Consider the following 20,541-nt stretch of genomic DNA (forward strand, 5'->3'; position numbering starts at 1 on the left):
GGTCCTTTGCAATTACAACCTACTACCGCAATTGGCCCTTGTTTAAAATGGTTTCATTAAATCCAACTGCTCAATTCCCTCTTGCAATGTATAGTATTAAATTGCTGCTACACAGCGAGGCCACACATTTATTATAAAAATAAAATGCCAAAAATCACAACCATTTTGGCCTTTATTTTTCAAAAAAAATCCTTTTACTGAGTGTACAATATAGTGACAAGTGAGCTGCTCAGACCTGTATTTTGAGAAAAACACTTTTGTTTGAATGTATGAACTGGTGAGGCAGAATAGACGCTAAGTGAATTGTGAAATGGACTATCTTAACTTTACATTTCTCATACTCCTGAGCAAAATATTTATTAAGTGAATGCTGAAAAAGAGGAGAGGGTGGCATGTGGATGACCAACTAATCTGGAGATGCAATTCACAAAAGATATGTAAATAAAAATAATATGAAAAAATTTCAACTGCAAGCTCCATGAGAGCAAAGTCTTTATTTTGTGAACTATTCTATCTCCAACACCTTCTTCCACCAAGTATGGAACACAGGAGATGGTTGACATTTACTGACAGGATGGATGAACTTCCCTGGTATCCAAATAAGTGCAAACCTAAAACCATAAGAAGATGTCATTATTCATCTAACAGATGACCAAAATTTTCATTTTGCTTTTCATGAAAAACAAAACAATGTTGACAAAGCACGGAAGGAGAAGATTTCAGGTGTGATTCTATTTTGGAAACAATTTGGGAGGAGGAGTCAGGGAAAAGGAGAGAGAGAGAAAATAGGGAGAGAAAAGGAGAGATGGAGGATCTCCAAGTTCATTTATTCCAACTCCCTCATTTTACAAATGATGATGTCACTCATTTATTCCAGTGGGACCAAGTCCTTTCCCTCAGAGCTGTCAAATGGAAGAGATAGACCTGAACAAGTTATAGGAAGAAGTGCAGTGTGCTACGTGAAAGGGTAATGCAGAGCCCACCTAGTGAGCTTAGGCTCCCTCCCAGAGCTAGCTTAGGCTCTGAAGGAGCTTCCCAGAAATAACACTTCAGCTGAGACTTGAAAGATAGGAAGGTTTGAAGTAAAGGAAGGAGCGCAATGACTTTGGACTTATAAAAAAAAAAAAAGTCAGTGGTATTAAACTTAAATCCCTGACCATTACAGAAAAAACAAAACAAGAATACTATGACAAGTGAAGGAAAGAAGATAAATCAACTAGGACACTTGAGGCCCAAACAACAATATGACAATGAGTTTCCTTGTAACTCACATGTTTCAGACTGAGTGCTGAAGAAACCAGCAACCTGGAAATGCCAACAGGCACAGACCGAAAAAAAGCAAACCAAAACAATAAAAGCCCTCTCTCTCTAGGCAGGGGACCAGGAAAGGGGCAGCCTAGTAATCACTAAAAGAAGACGTTACCCAGAGAGTCACTCAGAAACGCCACATGATAAACCAAACAAATTTTCTAAAATGTGTTTGAATGACCCCAAGGAAGGCATCCCCCAAAACAGAACAAACAGAATTTTTTTTTAAAAAAAAAGGAAGACTTAAGCCCTAGTAAGTCAATAATTGTATTAAATATAAGTGATCTAAATCACCAATTAAAAGTCAGAGAATGCAAAATAGATTTAAAAACATGACCCAACTGTATGTTATTTATAAGAAATGCACTTAAAATGTAACATTAATTTTAAAAAAATGTAGGCACTCCTATTAGAGGTACTCTAACTAAAAGAAACTTAGGGCAAAGAAAATTATAAAATGATAAAAGAGTAATCCAAAAATAAGACATAGCAACCCTAAAAGTATACGTACAAAAGAACAGAGCTATAAAACATGTAAAGCAAAAATCTACAGACATAAAAGCAGGAACAGACAAATCCACAATCGTAGTTGAAGAGCTCAATACCCTTCTCTCAACAATTGAGAGTACAGCTACGTGGAGCATCAGATAGAATCCAGAACAATTCAACACCACCATCAACCATTAGGATATAATCAACGTTTGTAGAACACTTCTCCTGCCTGCAAGGTTCAATCCCTGGGTCGGGAAGATCCCCTGGAGAAGGAAATGGCAACCCACTCCAGTATTCTTGCCTGGAAAATCCCATGGACGGAGGAGCCTGGTCACAAAGAGTCGGACACAACTGAGCGACTTCATTTCACTTTGCTTCCCCCAGCAATAACATGAAACATATACCAAGATAGTTTATACATTCTGGGCCAGAAAAAAAAAAAAAACCACAGTAAACGTAAAGAGTTGAAACCATCTGAGTGTGTTCTCCAAACATGGGGTAATGAAATTAAAATCAAAAGCAAAAAGATATCTACAAAATTCCCAACTGGAAGACTAAACAACACACTTCTAAATAATGAATGGGTCAAAAAAAAGTCTTGAGAGAGATATTTTTTTAATATATTGAACTGAATAAAAATGAAAATACACCATATTAAAATTTGTGGAGCATAGTTAAAGCAATGCTTGGAGGGAAATTTATAGCACTAAATGTATACAATAGAAAAGAGAAAAAGTCTCAAATGGAGAATCTAAAATTCCTACCTTAAGACCTATAAAAGAAAAGCAAAATAATCCCAAAGCAAGCAGGAGACAGAAATAATAAAAATAGAAGTCCATGAAACACACCAGAAAAGCAATACGGAAAAATCAGTGAAACAAAGAGCTGGCTCTTTGGAAAGATCAATAAAATTGACAAACAGAGCGTATGATTAAATACCAGGCAGACATCAAAAAGATAATATGAAAATGCTATGAACAACTCTACACACAAAAATTTGACAATGTATACAAATATGCAGCAATTCCTCAAAAAACACAAGCTACAACAACTCGCGCAGTATGAAATAGAACATTTGAAGAGCTCCATAACATAGATCACATTTGTAATTGAAAATCTCCCTAAAACAAAGATCTTCAGTCTTGGATACTTCCACTGGCAAATTCTACCAAATATTTAAAGAATTAATACCACAGTCTCTTCTAGAGATTGCTTGAGTGTTTACTATGTGCCAGGCACTCTTCCATTCCAACTGTTTTTACATGTCTTGAGCTCATCTAATCCTTTCAACAACCCTATAAAATAGGCCCTATTACTACTCCATGCTATATGAGGAAAATGAAGCCCAGAGTGCTTATTAGGCACACAGCTAGCACAGAGCATAACTAGGATTCTAGTTTAAACGTCTGGGGTCTATTTGAAGCCAATCAGATTTCTTGTATTTTAATCTAATGCCAAATTTATTGTCAAATTTCACTTTTGTGAAGGGAAATTCAGATCTGACCAGGAAGTGTTATTTCAACAAAGAAGTTAGGGTAATAGCAAAGCTGGCATTCTCAATAGAAACATGTGTTTTTTAAACAAAAATAAAGGTTATTCCTGCTAGCAGCTGCCATACAATTTCCATCTACATGACAGTTAAAATATATCTATAAACCAGAAAAGAGCTTTCTTATTGGAAATGATCAGAGCTTCATGATAGCAGAAACAGCCACACCACTATAATTACAAGAATCAAAACACTGCTTCATTAGTTTTTCCCTGTGTTTGTTATTTTACCCCATCAAGACTAATTACACCCCTTCCCATTGATTTTAACAAGCACCCTGGGTTAAACACTATAGACAGCCCAGTTAGAGAAAGCTGTGGTTTATAGCTGCATCTGAACTGCCTCTGTTTAGAAGAAAACAGTATGCTTAAAGCATTATATTGACAAATAAAATTTTCTTGACATGTTTTCTCTGAATAAAAGTGGAAACATGACTGCTCCCCTCAAAAAAAAATATAGAGAAAAATAATTTAAATTTTAATAGTCAGTAAAGGCTCTTTCCACTTATGTACTTCCTTCTCAACAACCAAGAGCTCTACATTAACTCAGTCCTCAAAATAATCTGTGGTGCCCCCTGAAGGCAAGCCTTGCCCCAGTTTCCTGGGTATTTGACACGTTTTCTATTACAAGACATTGGCAGGCAAAGGCCATGCTGCCAGGAGGGAAGGCTGACTCAGGGGCACAGCGGTTCTGGCAGTTTTGGGGGTCGGAGGTGGCTCCCATCAGGTTTCTCCAACTTTTCCAGAAAGGGACCTCTAACCAGCAGAACAGGGCCCTGCAGGATTTGTTGTTGTTTAGTCGCTAAGTCGTGTCCAACTCTATTGCCACTTCATGGACTATAGCCCACCAGGCTCCTGTGTCCATGGGATTTCCCAGGCAAGAATACTGGAGTGAGTAGCCACTTCCTTCTCTAGGGGATCTTTCAGAGTCAGAGAACGAACCCACATCTCCTGTATTCGCAAGCGGTTTCTTTACCACTGGGCCACCAAGCTTTGAGGATGTACTAATTGCAAGTGTTTCTATATGACTGAGCATATATAGCTGCCATTCTTCAGTATTTCCATTATATTCAACCTAACATAACACCTGCTATGTACAATGCAGCTTGCGAAGCAGGGTCCCAAGCAAGACGTCTTTTATGTCTCCTTTTGTTAAAATTAAGAATCCATTGCAATCTCACACTCCATGAAGTTATACATTCAAGAAAAACGTTTTTCCTGCAAATCTTTGAGAGCAATTTGCTAAGAGGAGCATTTTGCCCATCTATCTTTCAGCTCCACACATCCTTCAGAGAGATGGCCGTATTTTCCCAGTACAAATACATACACTGCTTTGAGAATTGCTGGTGATACCCATAGGAAGAGGTTTCAGAGGTAGATCAGAGGGACTGGCTGGCACTTTGCTATTTCCCATTTCTTCGCTGCAAAATCTTTGCCTTTAATAAGGCCCCCAAACCATTGTTACCATTTATTGTTTCAGGACAAAATGGTTCTCATAGCCCTTGACAGAACAATTAACACCTAAGGAAACAAGTTATAATGCTGGCTTTAACTTCACACAACTGAACTGAACTTCACACATACAAAAAGACTACTCTCCATACTGGAATGGTTCCAACTGTAATCTGATGCATAGTTTAATCCAATTTAAAACTGTAATTAAAAATCGTAGCCATCTAGTTTCAAAGCTTTAGATCCAACCACCAAGACACCAGAAGAGCTGTACTGAACTTTTTTCTGCTGTATCTGAGGATACGTTCAGAAATATTTTTAAACAAATGAATTAAGGCTCTAAACCTCCACGCTATATTCCCCAGCTTTAAAATGTCATTTGGGAAAGAAATTAAGACAGTAAAATTTTCCTTGTAGTCACCCTAACCTAATCAGTGACTGGTATGACCTTGTACATTTCTCCCCTCCTTGCCCCAAATCCTGTTTCCATTTACTATAATGTTACACTGGGATCATTCATTTATTGAATTTTTTCTGGCTGCTTTTTGGAGACTTCATGTCCTGAGGACCACAGAAAAAAAATTTTTGACCAATTGACAAGAATGACTTTGGTTTTGACTAATGACTCCATCCTTAAACTACACAAATAACAGAGGAGCTGCAGCCCAAAATATAATTTCCCCTAAACCTCTAAAGGAACTGGCAATGCAATCATTTCAAAGTCTGAATAACTGATGGACTCCTGAATTTAAGGAGACACCTAAACTCGAAACAGGAAAACAAAAGCATACAACTGAACAGTTAGCATTTTCTCCTTTGTCATCGGATCTAAAAGTTCATCCTGGCACCGACACAAAGCAGTAATGATTCCATCAGCAGCTTAACAGATGGCATGCACTAAATGGCTCTAACCTTCTCGTAGAATGCTAGAGAATAGCTCCGTGGAGTTTAATTTAACAGGATGGTGACTGCTATTTTCTCTCTGCTGTCTCCTGCACAGCATGACTGTCCATAGCTTAGAGAGCTACATCTTAAGGTCCGGCAGTGCAGTCACTCAGTTTAACCCTTTAGGACAAGTAAGGGTCTTGAGTTGTTAGGGGATCCTTTTTCTGCATGGGATTCTGTTCCACCAAATACAACCCAAAGTTTTGAGTTAACAAAGCAGGCTGTGCATGCTGGCATATTTTTAGGCTCTCTTTTTCTTCTATTAGCATTTAAGAGACACTAGATCATCTTTTTCTTAGACAATGAATTATATTTTTCTGAAGGACTAAAATCCTGGGTGGCGCAGTGGTAAAGAATCTGCCTGTCCGTGCAGGAGACACAAGAGACATGGGCTCAATCCCTGGGTAGGGAAAATGCCCTAGAGGAGGAAATGGCAACCAAATCCAGTTTCTTGCCTGGAAAATTCAATGGACAGAGAAACCTGGTGGGCTATAAAGTCCATGGGATTGCAAAGAGTCAGACATGACCAACCACACACACAGGCAAAATATTAGGAAAAAAAAGTTTTCATATTGCAAACTCCTTCTCGCAGCCAGCTTAAGGGTAACCACATTACTTAGAATCCTGATAGAATCACTGCAGCTGTTCATGATCAGCTGGGGAGCTTGATGCCACCCTGAGGCAGGCGCTGCAGCCTAGAATCTCTGGGGGTGGGATCCAGGCATCAGAATTTTTGAAGCTCCAAGGGGAATCCAATTGACAGTCAAGGAATGTAAGAAATATTGCATTTTAAGTTAAATCTCTCAAGTGTTTCTATAAGTTAATTTTTATTTGGAGTCCTTATCACACTGGGTCTGTCCTTCTTAGGACTCTACCCCTTTACCTGCCTCAGTCTCTCCAAGGCTTATGTGAAGGCTCCAGGGTTTTCAAGATGAGCCAGAATTAGTTAGTATGACCTGCCCAGACATCAGGGAAACCAAATACTGAAACTGCAGCCCTGAATTCAGGGATGTCCTCAGAGCAGGTTGTAGTAGTTAGAAAGGTCTGAAAGCAAAAGCCTTCCATGCTTCATATTGCTCCCTGCAGTTATGGTGCACTCCTGACCAGGGTAGGAAGTGGTCCCACACAGGGCAGCTCCACCTTTCTGTGTATAAGGCTGAGCCTGGAGAGAACTCATCTTCCAAAACATATGATGTGCCCTGCACCAATTCAGACACGATTACACAACTGTGCAAGCTGCTGGTGAGGCTGTGGGACCATCGAGCTAAACATTTTGTGCTGAGCTCTCCACTATGCATCCTGTGCTATTTTCTGCATCTTTTAATTAAATAAGCAATCATGGCGTGATTAACCCAGGTGATAAGTGTATCTGGTCTTACCATCAATTAGTGCCCCCCTATTGTCCTCTCTTAGTAGAAGGAAGTGGTAAGCCTCTTGGAAATCCACTGATCAAGTCAAAAGAGAAGACAAATCCCGCCCTTCTATTGCACACAGTAGGTGTTCAATAAGTGCTGGATGAACCAATCAAGGACTCTACCCCACAAGGGCCCCAGGCTTTAACAAAGGAAGGGCACCAACCGGACTTGGACAGGGCACTTTGGAAACAAAGCACTGAAATCTACTTGCATACATTCAAGTAAAAGGTGGACCAATACAAGGACAAAAGCCAATCTCATATAAACAAAGTACAGAAAGTATAGCTGAGCCTCACAAACAGGTCAACAAGCAGCTGCTCTGTCTCTGCCTCCCCTTTAGGACCACATGACTTCATGTCTGCTTCTCATGCCTTCTTGCCCTGCAGAACCTTGCCCTTTGTTCCATTAGCACAGGGCCCATTTTCTCATCTGGTAAGAGCAGCCTCTGCTTGCTTCTGGGAGAAACAATGGCTCAGCTTGGGAGAGGCAGGGAACTAACATATCTGACTGGCCTAAAACTCTTCTCTGTGATTGCTAAAAAGGACTAGATTACTACATTAGATTATCATTGCTACAAATGATACACACAAGCTCTGCCGGGTGGTGTGATTCCCTCAAGAAATTAAAATTCACACATAAATATTAGTTGTGACACCTTTATTTCAGGAGGATGACAGGATCAAATTTCAAAGGGATACAACTAATTTGTAGCTCTAAATCACAGTAACACTGAATCAAAAACACTTTATCCCAAACAGACAGTTGGCACAGAAAAGTTCATTTGTAATCTACTTACGTTTAACATTATAAAACTGTATATCTAAGAACACTAACACAGTTGGGGAGACAACAGAGTACATATTGGTACCAATATTTCAGTTATCTTATGGTCACAGATCGACAACTGCAGTTGAGGATCAGGAAGTAAGTCAGAGGAAGTAGCAGAGCCACTAAAATAACACAGCAGCACTGATCCACTTCACTGTTAGAAACGCCTCCCAAAGACTTGCTAGGCTCCTGTTTACTGTTACTTGACACAGTATGCAAATTAACAGCATTAGCCAACCCCAGGTAGCAATGGACAGGGAAGTTCATAGAGATACGCAGAGTTAAGGCAGCAAGACATGACAGGGAACAGTGACAGAAAAGAAGAAACTTGGAAAATCGTGGTAAAACTCAAGGAGGAGAGCTGTTCAGCAGGGGGGTTTTAACAAACCTGAACAGAACCTGAAAGAAGTCAAAACATAAATGAACACCAGAAATGAGATTCCTATCTTCAACAGAGTCTGTTTACAAAAGCAGGGAAATCGATACTAAATTAAGTGTTCCACGTAAATGGCTGAATTAGAGCAAAAAAGATGTGCGACTTAAAAGAATAACCTTACTGAGAGAGTGGCATTGACATATAAACACTACCACATGTGAAACAGCCAGCCAGCTGAAAGTGCTACACACAAGGAGCTCAACTAAGTGCTGTGATGCCCTAAAGGGGTGGGATGGGAGGGCGGCTCAGAGGGAGGGGATATACGCATACATACGGGTGACTCACAATGCTGTACAGCAGAAACTCACGCAACATTGTAAAGCAATCATAGTCAATAAAAAACAAAGGATAACCTTGAGTCGGCTATACCATGTGCCCATGATGTCTGATAAATAAGATATTACTACACAATACTGCTTATAAAATACACAAAGCAATTTATATCAAAAGAATATAGCACCTTTTGTATCCACATAAAACCTGAAACCACAAAAGCTCACTCTTGGTGAAAGCACCTCAATCATGTAGGGATAGCCTAAGTCAGCCCCTCTGTGCGTGAGAGCTTGACACTGTGTCCTGAGTGATCACCTGTATTAATCAGTGGGCCCAATCGACTATAAAGCCTTCTTACATGATAGACACACAAGCCACAAACACTTCCCCTATATCACTGTTTCTCAAAATCTGGTCTGTTGAACAGCACAACCAAATCTCTTGGTGAACTTGTTTTAAAATGCAGATCCCTGAGTCCCAGTTGAAATTTCATGAATCACTGGGGCAGACCCTAAGAACCTGCTGTTGAGCCCACCTCCTCAAGGATTTCTGGCATAAGCAGAAGCCTGAGAATCACTCTGATCCAGCCTCACCTTCACTTGTAGGTTCAGCAACCAGGCCAGGAGCAGACTGGCCAGGTCTGGGAGTTAACCCTGCCCACTCATGTTCCTAATGTGCCCACAAGGCTATACTCCTGGTTTTGACATTTAATAGATAGTCAGGTTAGATGTGGACTTCTAAATGTTGTATCACAGGAAAAGGGTTCTGACATATAATTTTTAAAAAATTAACAAGCCCTAATTAATTTTAAAAAGAGCATAAGATTTCTAAGCCATATATGTAAGCTTGAAGTAATGGATGCCCACAGAGAAAAAAACAGTGAAGAAAAATGTCTGATGTGAGTTCAGAGGACTGCTCGAGAAAGGGGAGGAAAATACATGTGAAAGCAGTCTTGGAGGAGAGGCAGAGAGCAGCTTACATCCAGAATCAGGAAATGCAAATCTCTCAAAAATTGGCTGAGATGTTTAAGCTGGTCCTTAACACTTTTGAAGCAAAGGCTGGAAACTACCAGCAAACATGTTTTGTTTGGCTGGCACAATGTTTTAAACAATTCTGAATTCGTTGCCAATACATAAAAATTGGAAGTTTGTTTGTTTTTTTTTTTTTTTTTTAATTTTATGCTTTCCCTGGAAATTGGAAGAACAAGAAAAACCAGCCACTTGGCAGCACTGTGCTGAGCTGGGTGGCAGCTGCCCACCTTTGGCAAACCACATATTCCTGGGGTCTCCCTAGGGTCCACCAGCCTGCTTCATGCACCAGATCACTTGCTAGACCCTGCAGGCATTTGCATCAGCTGCCCCAGCTTTAAGGAATTAAGCCCAAAAGTCAGTCTCTCTGTGCTTTACTCTAACAGTAATTCCTGCTACAAAGATGCTTTCCTACCTTGGAGGTGTTAAAAAAGGAATCAGATAATACCTGCAAATCACCTAGAAATCCCTGTAGAGTTCGTGTCCTTAGCTGTTCATTGGAACCACCTAGGGAGCTTTATTTAAAAAAAAAAAAAAAAAAAAAAAAGCTGATGTTCAGGATCTACCCTGGAGACTCTGACTTATTGGTCTGGGATGAAACCCCCGCAATAGGATTGCAGAAAGCTCCCATGTGGTTCTAATGGACAGCCAAGGTTGAGAACTCCTGCCTTCAGGGAATGCAAGTTGTTGAATGTGAAGGGTTAGATTTATTCTTTTTTTTTTTTTCCTGGCCAAACCGTGCAGCTTGCAGGACCTCAGTTCCCTGACCAGGGCCTGAACCCAAGCCATGGCAGTCAAAGCGTGGAACCCTAACCACCAGGCCACTAGGGAACTCCCAAAGTAATGATTATTCTAACATCAACTTCCAAATACTGGTTTCCCACCTCTCACCTCCATGATAACTCACATTACCTTTTACTTTTGGAAATGTGCCATTATTCCAAAAACCTACATTTACAAACTGGAAAAGGAGGTCAAAGCATGTTCAGATTTCCACCATTCATTTTCCCTCTCAACCCAACCAAAGGATGAAACACTAAGGAAATGAAGGGAAATTTTCCTGAGATACAAAACTCAGGCAGCACAAACAGCTCAAATACCATAAGAGGAGCTCACAGTGGCTGGCTTGTATTTAAAAAAAAGAAGAAGAAAGAAAAATACAATTCCTCTGAAATTCATCAGTGCACTAAATGGAACATTTTTAAATATTTTTTTAAAAAATGATTTGCCCAAGACTTTCCAGAAATGGCCCAATTTTTATCTTCAAATGAATTGCAAATTATTGCCTCTCTTCAAGCTTTCGGTTAGGTAGTGCATACTAACTTTTTGGCTTCCGATCATAGGAAATGCAAACTACCATTATCTAATTTTCAAACAGTAATACTACATTACATTACACTGGAAAAGCACATTTCCAAAACAGTATCACATAATAATAATAATGGCTTCTATTTACTTCTGTGTACCAAAAAGCATGCTAGGCACTTAATCACATGTTGTCCAATTGTTACAACAACCTCGTAAGGTTAACTCTATAACCCCATTTTACAATTTTAAAAATGAGTATCAGAAAGACTTTAAACTACATACATGATCATGGAGCTGCTAGGAGCCGCACATATGTTCAAACCCGGTTCTGTCTGTTTGGCTCCCAGACCTGCGCTTTTTACACCAAACACCCTGGTTTAATCATCACAAGTAGAAAGATCTGTGCCCGATTATCCCTATTTGCCCAGCGAAAAGAACCAAGAGGTCACGTGATCTGCTCCACATCCCAGAATGAGTTAGAAGGAGCCAAGATGACAGCCCACAGGCCCCCTACCCGCTCCAGGTTGTGTTAAGGACCAATCACAGTTCACATTATAAAAGCTATGCTGGTGGCAGTTACGTTGTATTGCTGGGTAGAAAAAATCAAGTGCTCCTGACTTCTGAGACTCTTCAACATTACTATGACTATGGCTTAACTTCAACACAGGTCTGGTGTATTTCTTTCTGTTTCAGGCCACCCAAGAGTCAGGTATCGGGTTTAGCTCCTTTATTTGCCTCAGCATCCTCTTGTGAATTCTATGAGCCATGATGCAGAGAACAAGCAGAAACACACATGATTTTCCAGGCCTCTGGCCCATCCCTGGCTGCCCTGACACCATCACCAGGCAATCAGTAGGATGTCCTGATGAAGGACGGACATCAGCTTTTCCAGGATTTTTTCTTTGGACATCACCTTCTCCGGGATTTTTTCTTTATTTGTAAAATTGCAGAGCTTGTGCCTTAAGAATCAGCCAGAAGATGTCAGCCCCACAAGAGCCTCTCTCTGGGGCTGACTCCCAGGGGCATGGATCATGTCAAGTGCCAGCAGGAAAGTCTCCTCTTCTGTAAGCTGCCAACACTACATCCTTAAACCTGTATCTATAAACCCGTGTCTTTGGATGTGTTGTGTCCAAGGAAAGATTCTCGAGCAGAAGTTGACACAACACGGCTTCCCTGCAAGAGAAAGCAAACAGGCTTTATCACCTAATAAACATGTCTCAACAGTCAATACTTACTTGCCCGCTTTTTCTGAAGCAACTCTTAAGAGTCACTTGAATTCTATCACTATGGATAATTCTTGAAGAAATTGCATTTCTGCCTCCTAATGATCTTCGAACAAAGCAAGCACCTCATTTTATTAAGTCCAGCTACCCAGAGGAGCTGGTTCAAAGGGAAGTTAAGATATAGCGAAAACTGAGGTCTTACTCATTTCGATGTGAAAGAAGGTGACTATGTTATCAAACCTCACCAGGCCCGGCCTCCCAACTGCCAGCAGCAAGAACAAACAGATGTCAGGGCTATTTGTTTTCTTCAAAAGTGACAGGAAATCAAAAGTCTATCAGATGGATGTGTCAGCAGCACACCACAAGCAGACTGGTTAGTGAGATTTATGCACCTCCCTCTTGGCTCAGGACAAAATCACCTTCTAACTATCAACACCAACTAGAATACACATGCCACTGAGATATGGAAGCATCGTTAGTGTGAGGTGGTAACCCTGCACAATGTGGTCAGGTTCTATGTGTGATTTTAAATTATGCACATTTGAAATGTATAGTAGAATATAAAAATATTAAGCAACACCTCCTTGGACACATTTGTACAGACCCCATGGAATGCTTTTTTAAAACACTGTTAAGAACTGCAACATTCCAAAGCTCAAAATCTGAGTACACTGTACATGGCACCTAAAGTATCGCCCCATCAGAGGGCTACTGCACCTGCTAAACAAAACGCCTGTATTTCTACCCCACTATGTATGTGCACTAGAACTTTATGAAGCAATTTTAATGATCACTATTGCTGGTGTCTTAGCTTCATCGTTGTGATCAGTTTAATGCTTTTTCATGCCTTAAAATAACACCCTCCAACTGGTGGTCAGAGTTAACGCCCATGCTATTATTAACTTTGGACTAGAGGCAAGATGTGATCAAATGATACATTTAAAACAAAACAAAGACCATACCACCACCAGGAGGCCACCTCATGTCAATTTAGGAGCCACCAAACTCTAATCCAGGGGAGAGACAACTTTTCTTAAAGGGCCAGATGGTAAAAGATATGTCACAGCTCTATGCTTCTGCTTTAGCTGGAACATGACCAGGAACAAAGCTGTGTTTCAATAAAACTTTATTTACAAAAGAGGCCACCGCTTAGATTTGACCTCTGGGTTACAGCTGGCTGACTTCTACTCTTTAGCTATGGAGCTAATCCCTACCCCTCACCTCCCCTCAGCCCTTTCTTTTAATGTAGCATTTTATTGCACATAAAGGAAGTTTCCCTACCTACATTCTCCCACTCTGGCAAATGTAATTTTGAGAAAATAAAAAGTTCCATTAAGATAGGCATATTTCAAACTTGCCAAAATTTTGTAAAAAGAGTCCAAAAAATGAGGTAAAAGGTGGGAGCAATAAGCTGGCAACAGCACTACAGGAACAGCAATGCCTCAAAATGTTCCATATCGTGTTTTTCATGATGCTTACATAGCTGTATACATTTTGTTAGGTAAAGACGATCAAGACACCAAAAGGAGTGTCTAACAGGCTTTTAATGGGGAAGCGCTCCCGGGCGGGGTTCCCAGACCCGAACGAGGCAGGTGGAGGAAGTCCGCGCCCGGACGGACCGTGCTGGGGGAGGCTTTTATACGTTCCTTGCGAGGGATGGTCAGGCTAGATGGACGGGGGTTCAGATAGGTCGCCAGGCCAAGGCGTCGCGGGCTGACAGGTCCTTCTGCGTGGCTGGGGTGGGGCGGTTTTAGCCGGGGAAGTGTGCTGCCATTGGTCCCCGGGATCTGGGAGGACCCTTCCGTTAGGGACCTTCCGTTAGGGACCTTCTTGCTGGTGGGAGAGAGGAGGGGCAGCTCATCATGGCAGCCGGCAAAGTGTCCTATCATTGGTCCCCGGGATCTGGGAGGCGCCTTCCGTTAGCTGGCGGGAGGGAAAGGAGGGGCGGCCCATCATGGCCCCGCGGTCTGGCCTTACACATTTGTCAAAACTTACGGAGTCATACACTGAAATTAGTCAATTTAATTGTGCTGATGAAGGCAATTCAACTGAGCAATGAAGCCAATTTTGAAAAAAGCATAAAGCCTTAGCCATAGCCCCTAATTTGCAGTGACTGTAGACCCCTGTGGTAAGAGTATACAGTCCTTAATTCATATTTGCTCCTGCGAGAACTGGTCATAAATGATGACAGTGTGAACTATGTAAATCCTTCAGGAACTCTGTTGCATTAAAGGCATTAAATGCAGCTCTCCTGCACCCAACTCTTCATAGCATCCAGACCTCAACTTCTTCACTTCAGGGAGGAGAACTGGTTGCTTTTTAGAAACAACAAAAAGCCTCGGGATCATGACTTAGCTTTCCACCACAGTAAAACCAAAACCAAAAAACAAGAACATGGATCATTTAAGATGGGAGGTAATGCTTATTAAATTTCCGCTTTTTCACTATAACCCTTTAAATTAAAGCCACAAGCTGATGATTTCAAACACGAGGTGTTGTTGAGTCTCAACCCTTTTCAATCATCTTTGCTCCACTGTGAAGCCTGTCAACCTTCAAGAAAGGGGAAGGAAAGATAAAAGTGGCAAACAGGAAGAGGCTGAGATGCTAAAATCAGGAAAAGCCACACACAGATTACTCCTCCTCTGATTAAAGTTGATGGAAGATCTACACAATAATTTCAAAATGCCAGCTATCAGCTTTTGCAGGATCCTTGCATTTCAGCTGTCTCCAACTCCAAGATGGGAACTTATTTAAAGCAATCATTCTTAAAGTGTGGTCCCTGGACCAGCCTCACCAGCATCCCCTGGACTCTGGTCAGAAGCACAAAGCCCCAGGCTCCACCCAGACCTCCTGAATCAGGAACTCAGAGTGGGACTCACCACTCTGTGTTTACCAAATTCTCCTCCTGATTCTGACACTCACTAAAGTTTCCAAATCGCTGATTTAAAGTCTGAAAACCGATATATACTTGTAAGAGGAGTTCCTCATTCTCTAATTAACCTGACTTTAGATTCCACCCTGCAGGGTAAGATGGGCTCTGTGCCAAGTGCACAAGCACCAGAGGTCCTTGGTAAGCCTCACAAAGAGACCAGTCTGGAAAAACAGGGGGATGTGGCTGAGTTACTCTCCACAACGTTCCCAAGAACCGAGCAGATGTGGGAGCACACCACATGTTGATTCCTTGCCAACATTTTTTGAGCACCTGCCATGTGCCAGGCTTTCACTAGATGAAATTATCTTGCTTAGCCCTTCCAGTAATAAATAGATGTATCAGTATGTGTTAAGTATACAGAGGTTTAATATTCATCAGAATGGAGTCAAACTTGCTAACAAGCAGAAACCCTTTATAATTCTCCAATCCTCATGCCCAGGCCATGCTTTGAATGCTGAGGTTCTTGTATACAAATATTCATTTTGCTTCTCCTTTGGTTAACTGTTCTCAAACTTTATTGGATATCAAAGTTAGAGACCAGGTCATTTATACAAGACCATGTATACTCTAGTTTAAAGCCAACATAAGGAACTTTGAGGTAATTCTGAATTACCCGTGACAATGTTTGCTCTACTCAAAGGTTTTACCTTCTCTCAGATGTTAAAAATTGAAGTTAGATAAATTGTGTAAGATGCAAATCCACTAACTTATATTAGGCTTTTAGTCTCTCAGATAACTTTGTTCTGCCCTTCCCAGCAAGCATGTCATTCTCCTTGATGCAAATAATAAAAACTTAAGGAACTGAAAAGGAAATGCTTCTGGAATCCCCCTGCTTATCTGTTAACCCAACATCACTTGCCCTGAAAGTGGCGTGCGCTCCAGCACAAGTACTATCTCTTCCGTCCTCTGCCCACGGCAGGCATTGCTAATCAATCACAACACTCTCATCCAGAGCCCGAGGTTATTCTCCAGGCCTTGGAATCCTCCTCAATAGCATCTCAGACAGCCACCCCCAATCGGCAGGAGTATACATGACTGATGAAATATCTGTATTTTACTGATCAATCAACATGCCCCTTTCTTATTTTTTTCCTACTCCAAATACAGCTTTAAACCCCTGCTTTCACTGTTCTTGGGACAATAAAATTAAGCGTCAGTTAATTGTGAACTGCAGTCTCTACAACCTATGCTATCTTGAGGGTGGCAATCACAGCAGATTGTATTGAGCAGTTTAAACAATCTAAGAGCAGTTGTAACCCAGCACGTAGTACAAAACTGCTCTGAAAATCAAAGAACCAAGCAAATAAAGGTATATAGAACAGATAACAAAAACACTTGCAAGAAGCATCCTGTGAGTATAACTGGGAAACATACAGCAAGAATAGCCCAGGGAGGCTGAAGCATAATACTTGGGCTTATAAGCATGAAGACATGGCTTGAGTAAATAATTCTGATTTTGCTTTTGGTACTCACTGGTGATTCTTTATTCGGCTAAGGGGGCACCACACTGTTCCTCTAGCAGCATCTCCATTATTCTAATTCCCTATGGAGAGAAGAAAGAAACATCAAAATGCCACATTTCATGGACAAGCACTTTTACATTTGTCACAACCTTTCCCTTCAAAGAATCCAAGCAATGGCCATGTATTCATTTCAGAAAAGTAGGCTTGCAGTCATATCTCACATTTTTATAATATTCCATTCAGCAATTTTATATACATTATCTCCACATGTGCTCAGAACTACTTGGGGAAACAGAGCAGAGCTGTGAATCTTCCATTTTAAACATAAGAAAGCAATTCAAGCGACTTACTGTGATCCAGCTACTAAGTGGCAGTGCCAGAGCTGGAATAATCATGGTGATAGTTAACACTACACTAGTGACATCAGAGATCACAGATCACTGTAACAGGTATAAAGACGACGAACAAGTCAGAAATTACTGAAATGAGACACAGAATGAACAGATGCTGTTGGGAAAATGATGCCAAAAGACTTGCCTGGGGATTTCCCTGGTGGTCCAGTGATTAAGAATTTGCCTTCCAATGCAGGGGACATGGGTTTGATCCCTGGTCAGAGAACTAAGATCCCACAAGCCACAACCAAAGAAGCTGACATGCCACAACAAAGACCCAGCACGGCCAAAAAAAAAGACTTGCTTGATGTAGGGTGGCCACGAGCCTTCAGTCTGTAAAATGTGCAATATCTGCGAGGTGTGATAAAAGGAGCTATGCCTATGCTTACTCAATACTTACACAAGTGCTAGACTCGCTGCTAAGGTCTGCATGGGCGTTATCTGGTGCACCGTTATCTGGCGCTGGGTACAAGGTGCGTTACAGAGATCCTCCCCCTCTGCCAGCACCACAGGCTGCTGCCAGCACACAGCCACCTTCAGCCAAAGGGAGCTGCGGTACCCGAGGTCATGCCCCTCTCCAGGAGTGGCCCACATCGGATGGCTGGCCAGTATAAGGTAGAAAGACCCAGTCCCCTGTGTAAATTTGGGACAACTCGGAAGGGCATCCCATTGCCACAGTTCCCCATGGGATTGGCTGAGACCTTCATCACACCTGCACTGCAGTTCACGGTTACCTTCTTTCTGCCTGCTTCCCTCACTCCCTCACAAGCATTGCTCCCAAGAGCCCACTCCGGCAACCCTCTGCACAAAAATCCCCATCTGAGCCTGTGTCAGAGAGCCCAACCTTGTTTAATACACACAAAATTCCTGAACAGACACCCTCATTTTACAGATGAAGAAAATAGAAATTCAAAGAGGGTTTAGTAATTCCCCCCACATTATACAGCTATTAAATAATAAAGCCAGAGGAAGAACACAGACGCTGAATTCTGGTTTCAGGGGCACCCCTTAACATCACAAGGCTCACACCAAGGCTGAACACATCAAGTTGCCGGCCCACCCACCTCAGCTGGTCAAGTTCTACCCTGAAGGAAAGCAGAGAGCAGGTACTCCCTCTTTCCTTCTTGAAGGACAAGTTCTATAGATCAGAGGCTAAACCTTAGATGGAAAGGCAGGGTTTTGATGTATGAAATGGAGTGTTAAGGAATTCAAAGCTGGGTTATCAGAAATGGGACACACTGCACTCGGGGACAGGACAGAGGATAACAACACTAACTTAAATTGCAGGCCTCAGGCCCCACGCAGTAAGGCTTTGATTTCGGAGGACTCTAGTGGACCCCACAGTGCTGTATTTTTAACTGGTGCTTCCCACAGTCCAGCAGGGCTAGGAAACACTGAGTGGACCTACAGGAGACAGAAGGGACTTCCTACCCGGGGTTTGTTCTGAGCCACAGGAGGGGAATGCATCTCTAGAGAAGACAGCATAATATACTGAGTACTAAAGTACACTGAGGGCTTCCCTGGTGGCTCAACGGTATGGGTTGAGTACACGGTATGGCTTCCCTGGTGGCTCCACCTGCAATGAAGGAGACATGAGTTCGATCCTGGGGTCAAGAAGATCCCCTGGAGAAGGAAATGGCAACCCACTCCAGTATCTTGCCTGGAGAATCCCATGGACAGAGGAACCTGGTGGGCTACAGTCCATGGGGTTGCAAAAGAGTAGGACACAACTTAATAACTAAACACTACCACCAAAGCACACTAAACAAAAGTTAACATTTCCTTGAGGCTCCTTGAGGTTTCCAAAGGTCCTTCAGATTTCCAGCTGTTGTTGTTGTTCAGTCACCCAGTCATGTTCAACTCTGCAATCCCATGGACTGCAGCACGCCGGGCCTCCCTGTCCCTCACCATCTCCCAGAGTTTGCCCAAGTTCATGTTCATTGCTTCAGTGATGCTATCCAGCCTTCTCATCCTCTGATGCCCTCTTCTCCTTCTGCCCTCAATCTTTCCAGGCATCAGGAACTTCTCCAATGACTCAGCTGTTTGCATCAGATGACCAAAATACTGGAGTTTCAGCTTCAGCATCAGTCCTTCCAATGAGTATTCAGGGTTGAGTTCCCTTAAGATTGACTGGTTTGATCTCCTTACTGTCCAAGGGACTCTCTGGAGTCTTCTCCAGCACCACAAATATAGCCACTATCTTGAAAGGAAGAAATATTAACTAAAGGATCTTGTTGATGCCAAGAAGTATGGACTATGGGGCGAACCAAAACATCAGACTATAGGGCCAGGCGCCCTGCTGAGTATCCTGCTGGGTACCTCGGGCTCCTCACTTTTACCAAGGCATCACTTAGACCAGAGAGTTCAGGGCACCCGGAGGCTGACTAAACAGTGCAACTGCACACCAGAATTACTAGGGGAACCCACAAAAGCAAATACAGATTCCCAGCCCTACCCGGACCCCTACAATCGGAACTTCCAAGGCTGGAGCGTGGAGTCTGCAGACAGCCCTCTTGTGGTTCTGAAGCACGACGTGTTCAAGTATGAGAATTTGTTTAAAAAAAAAAAGCAGCTGGATACCACCTCCGGACACTGATGAAACAACTGTCCTTAATCATTTCGGAAGATACAGCACATACTCTTAGAGCTATTTACCATTTTAATTAGACAGGAAAGGAGGAGTTGGGAACGAAACAAGTGGAATGACATTTAAACTAATTCTGCTCTCACTCATTCAACAACAGAACCAGTTCACAAATATTTACTGGGCACCTGCCCATGTGCACTGGAGAGTAAATGGTGAACAAATCTAAATCCTTGCCTGCGTGGAACATATGGACTAGTAGATTTCATTCCCCTTGTCTCGGGTTTGTTTTTTTTTTTCTTTTCCCTTTGGTTCAACAAACCCCTGGGCAATAATTAAATGCCTTCCTTCTCTTTTCAGAATGAATAAAAACAGCCATGTTAATTCTGTTGCAAGCTTCTTTTTATAGAGTGGGCCCCAAACTCTAGTCAGTATGTCTTTAAAACCAGAAAAGCAGACTCCTTCCTTAGAAGTGAGCACCAGTGAACTCTTCCCATCTGTCTAAATTAAGAACGCCACCACTTACTGAGCCGAGAGCTAGCTGACGTAAGTGAAGGCTTTGGGGTTTGCCTTGGGAATTGAAAGACATTATTTATTGAATCAATTAAGCTTACAATGTGACAGTTGATTTTCTTTCCCTTTTGCCCCCTCTTTCACATCACTTCAGTCTTTTTAAGCAGAACAGTTAGAAATAGAAGGTGGAGAACAAGGGCAAATAGAGAGACCCATAAAATGAATTAAAAACAAAAAAAGGCCTACTAGGGAGGCCCAGCCATTATTTAGTACTCTCTTTGGTAAGGAGGGACCAAATCAAAACCCAATCGATGGAGTCCTTTCAAATAAAGTCTCTTAAAATCCAACTCCCAAGAGATCATGCTTAAAGGGGCTAAATTTACACCACTTATCACACAATG

The 20,541-nt window shown here is 41.9% G+C and overlaps 1 protein-coding gene across 1 annotated transcript in view; it reads right to left on the minus strand.

Annotated features, from left to right (window-relative positions):
- Positions 1-16,671: 16,671 nt before the first annotated feature.
- PRELID2 (PRELI domain containing 2) overlaps positions 16,672-20,541 on the minus strand; it is a 79,063-nt gene continuing 75,193 nt past the window's right edge. Inside the window, exon 6 of the mRNA XM_068981342.1 lies at positions 16,672-16,731. Within this exon, the coding sequence (XP_068837443.1) occupies positions 16,672-16,731 (60 nt within the window). The remainder of the gene's footprint in view (positions 16,732-20,541) is intronic.

The sequence above is a fragment of the Capricornis sumatraensis genome, chromosome 9 (assembly GCF_032405125.1).
Source record: "Capricornis sumatraensis isolate serow.1 chromosome 9, serow.2, whole genome shotgun sequence".
Lineage (NCBI taxonomy): Eukaryota > Metazoa > Chordata > Mammalia > Artiodactyla > Bovidae > Capricornis > Capricornis sumatraensis.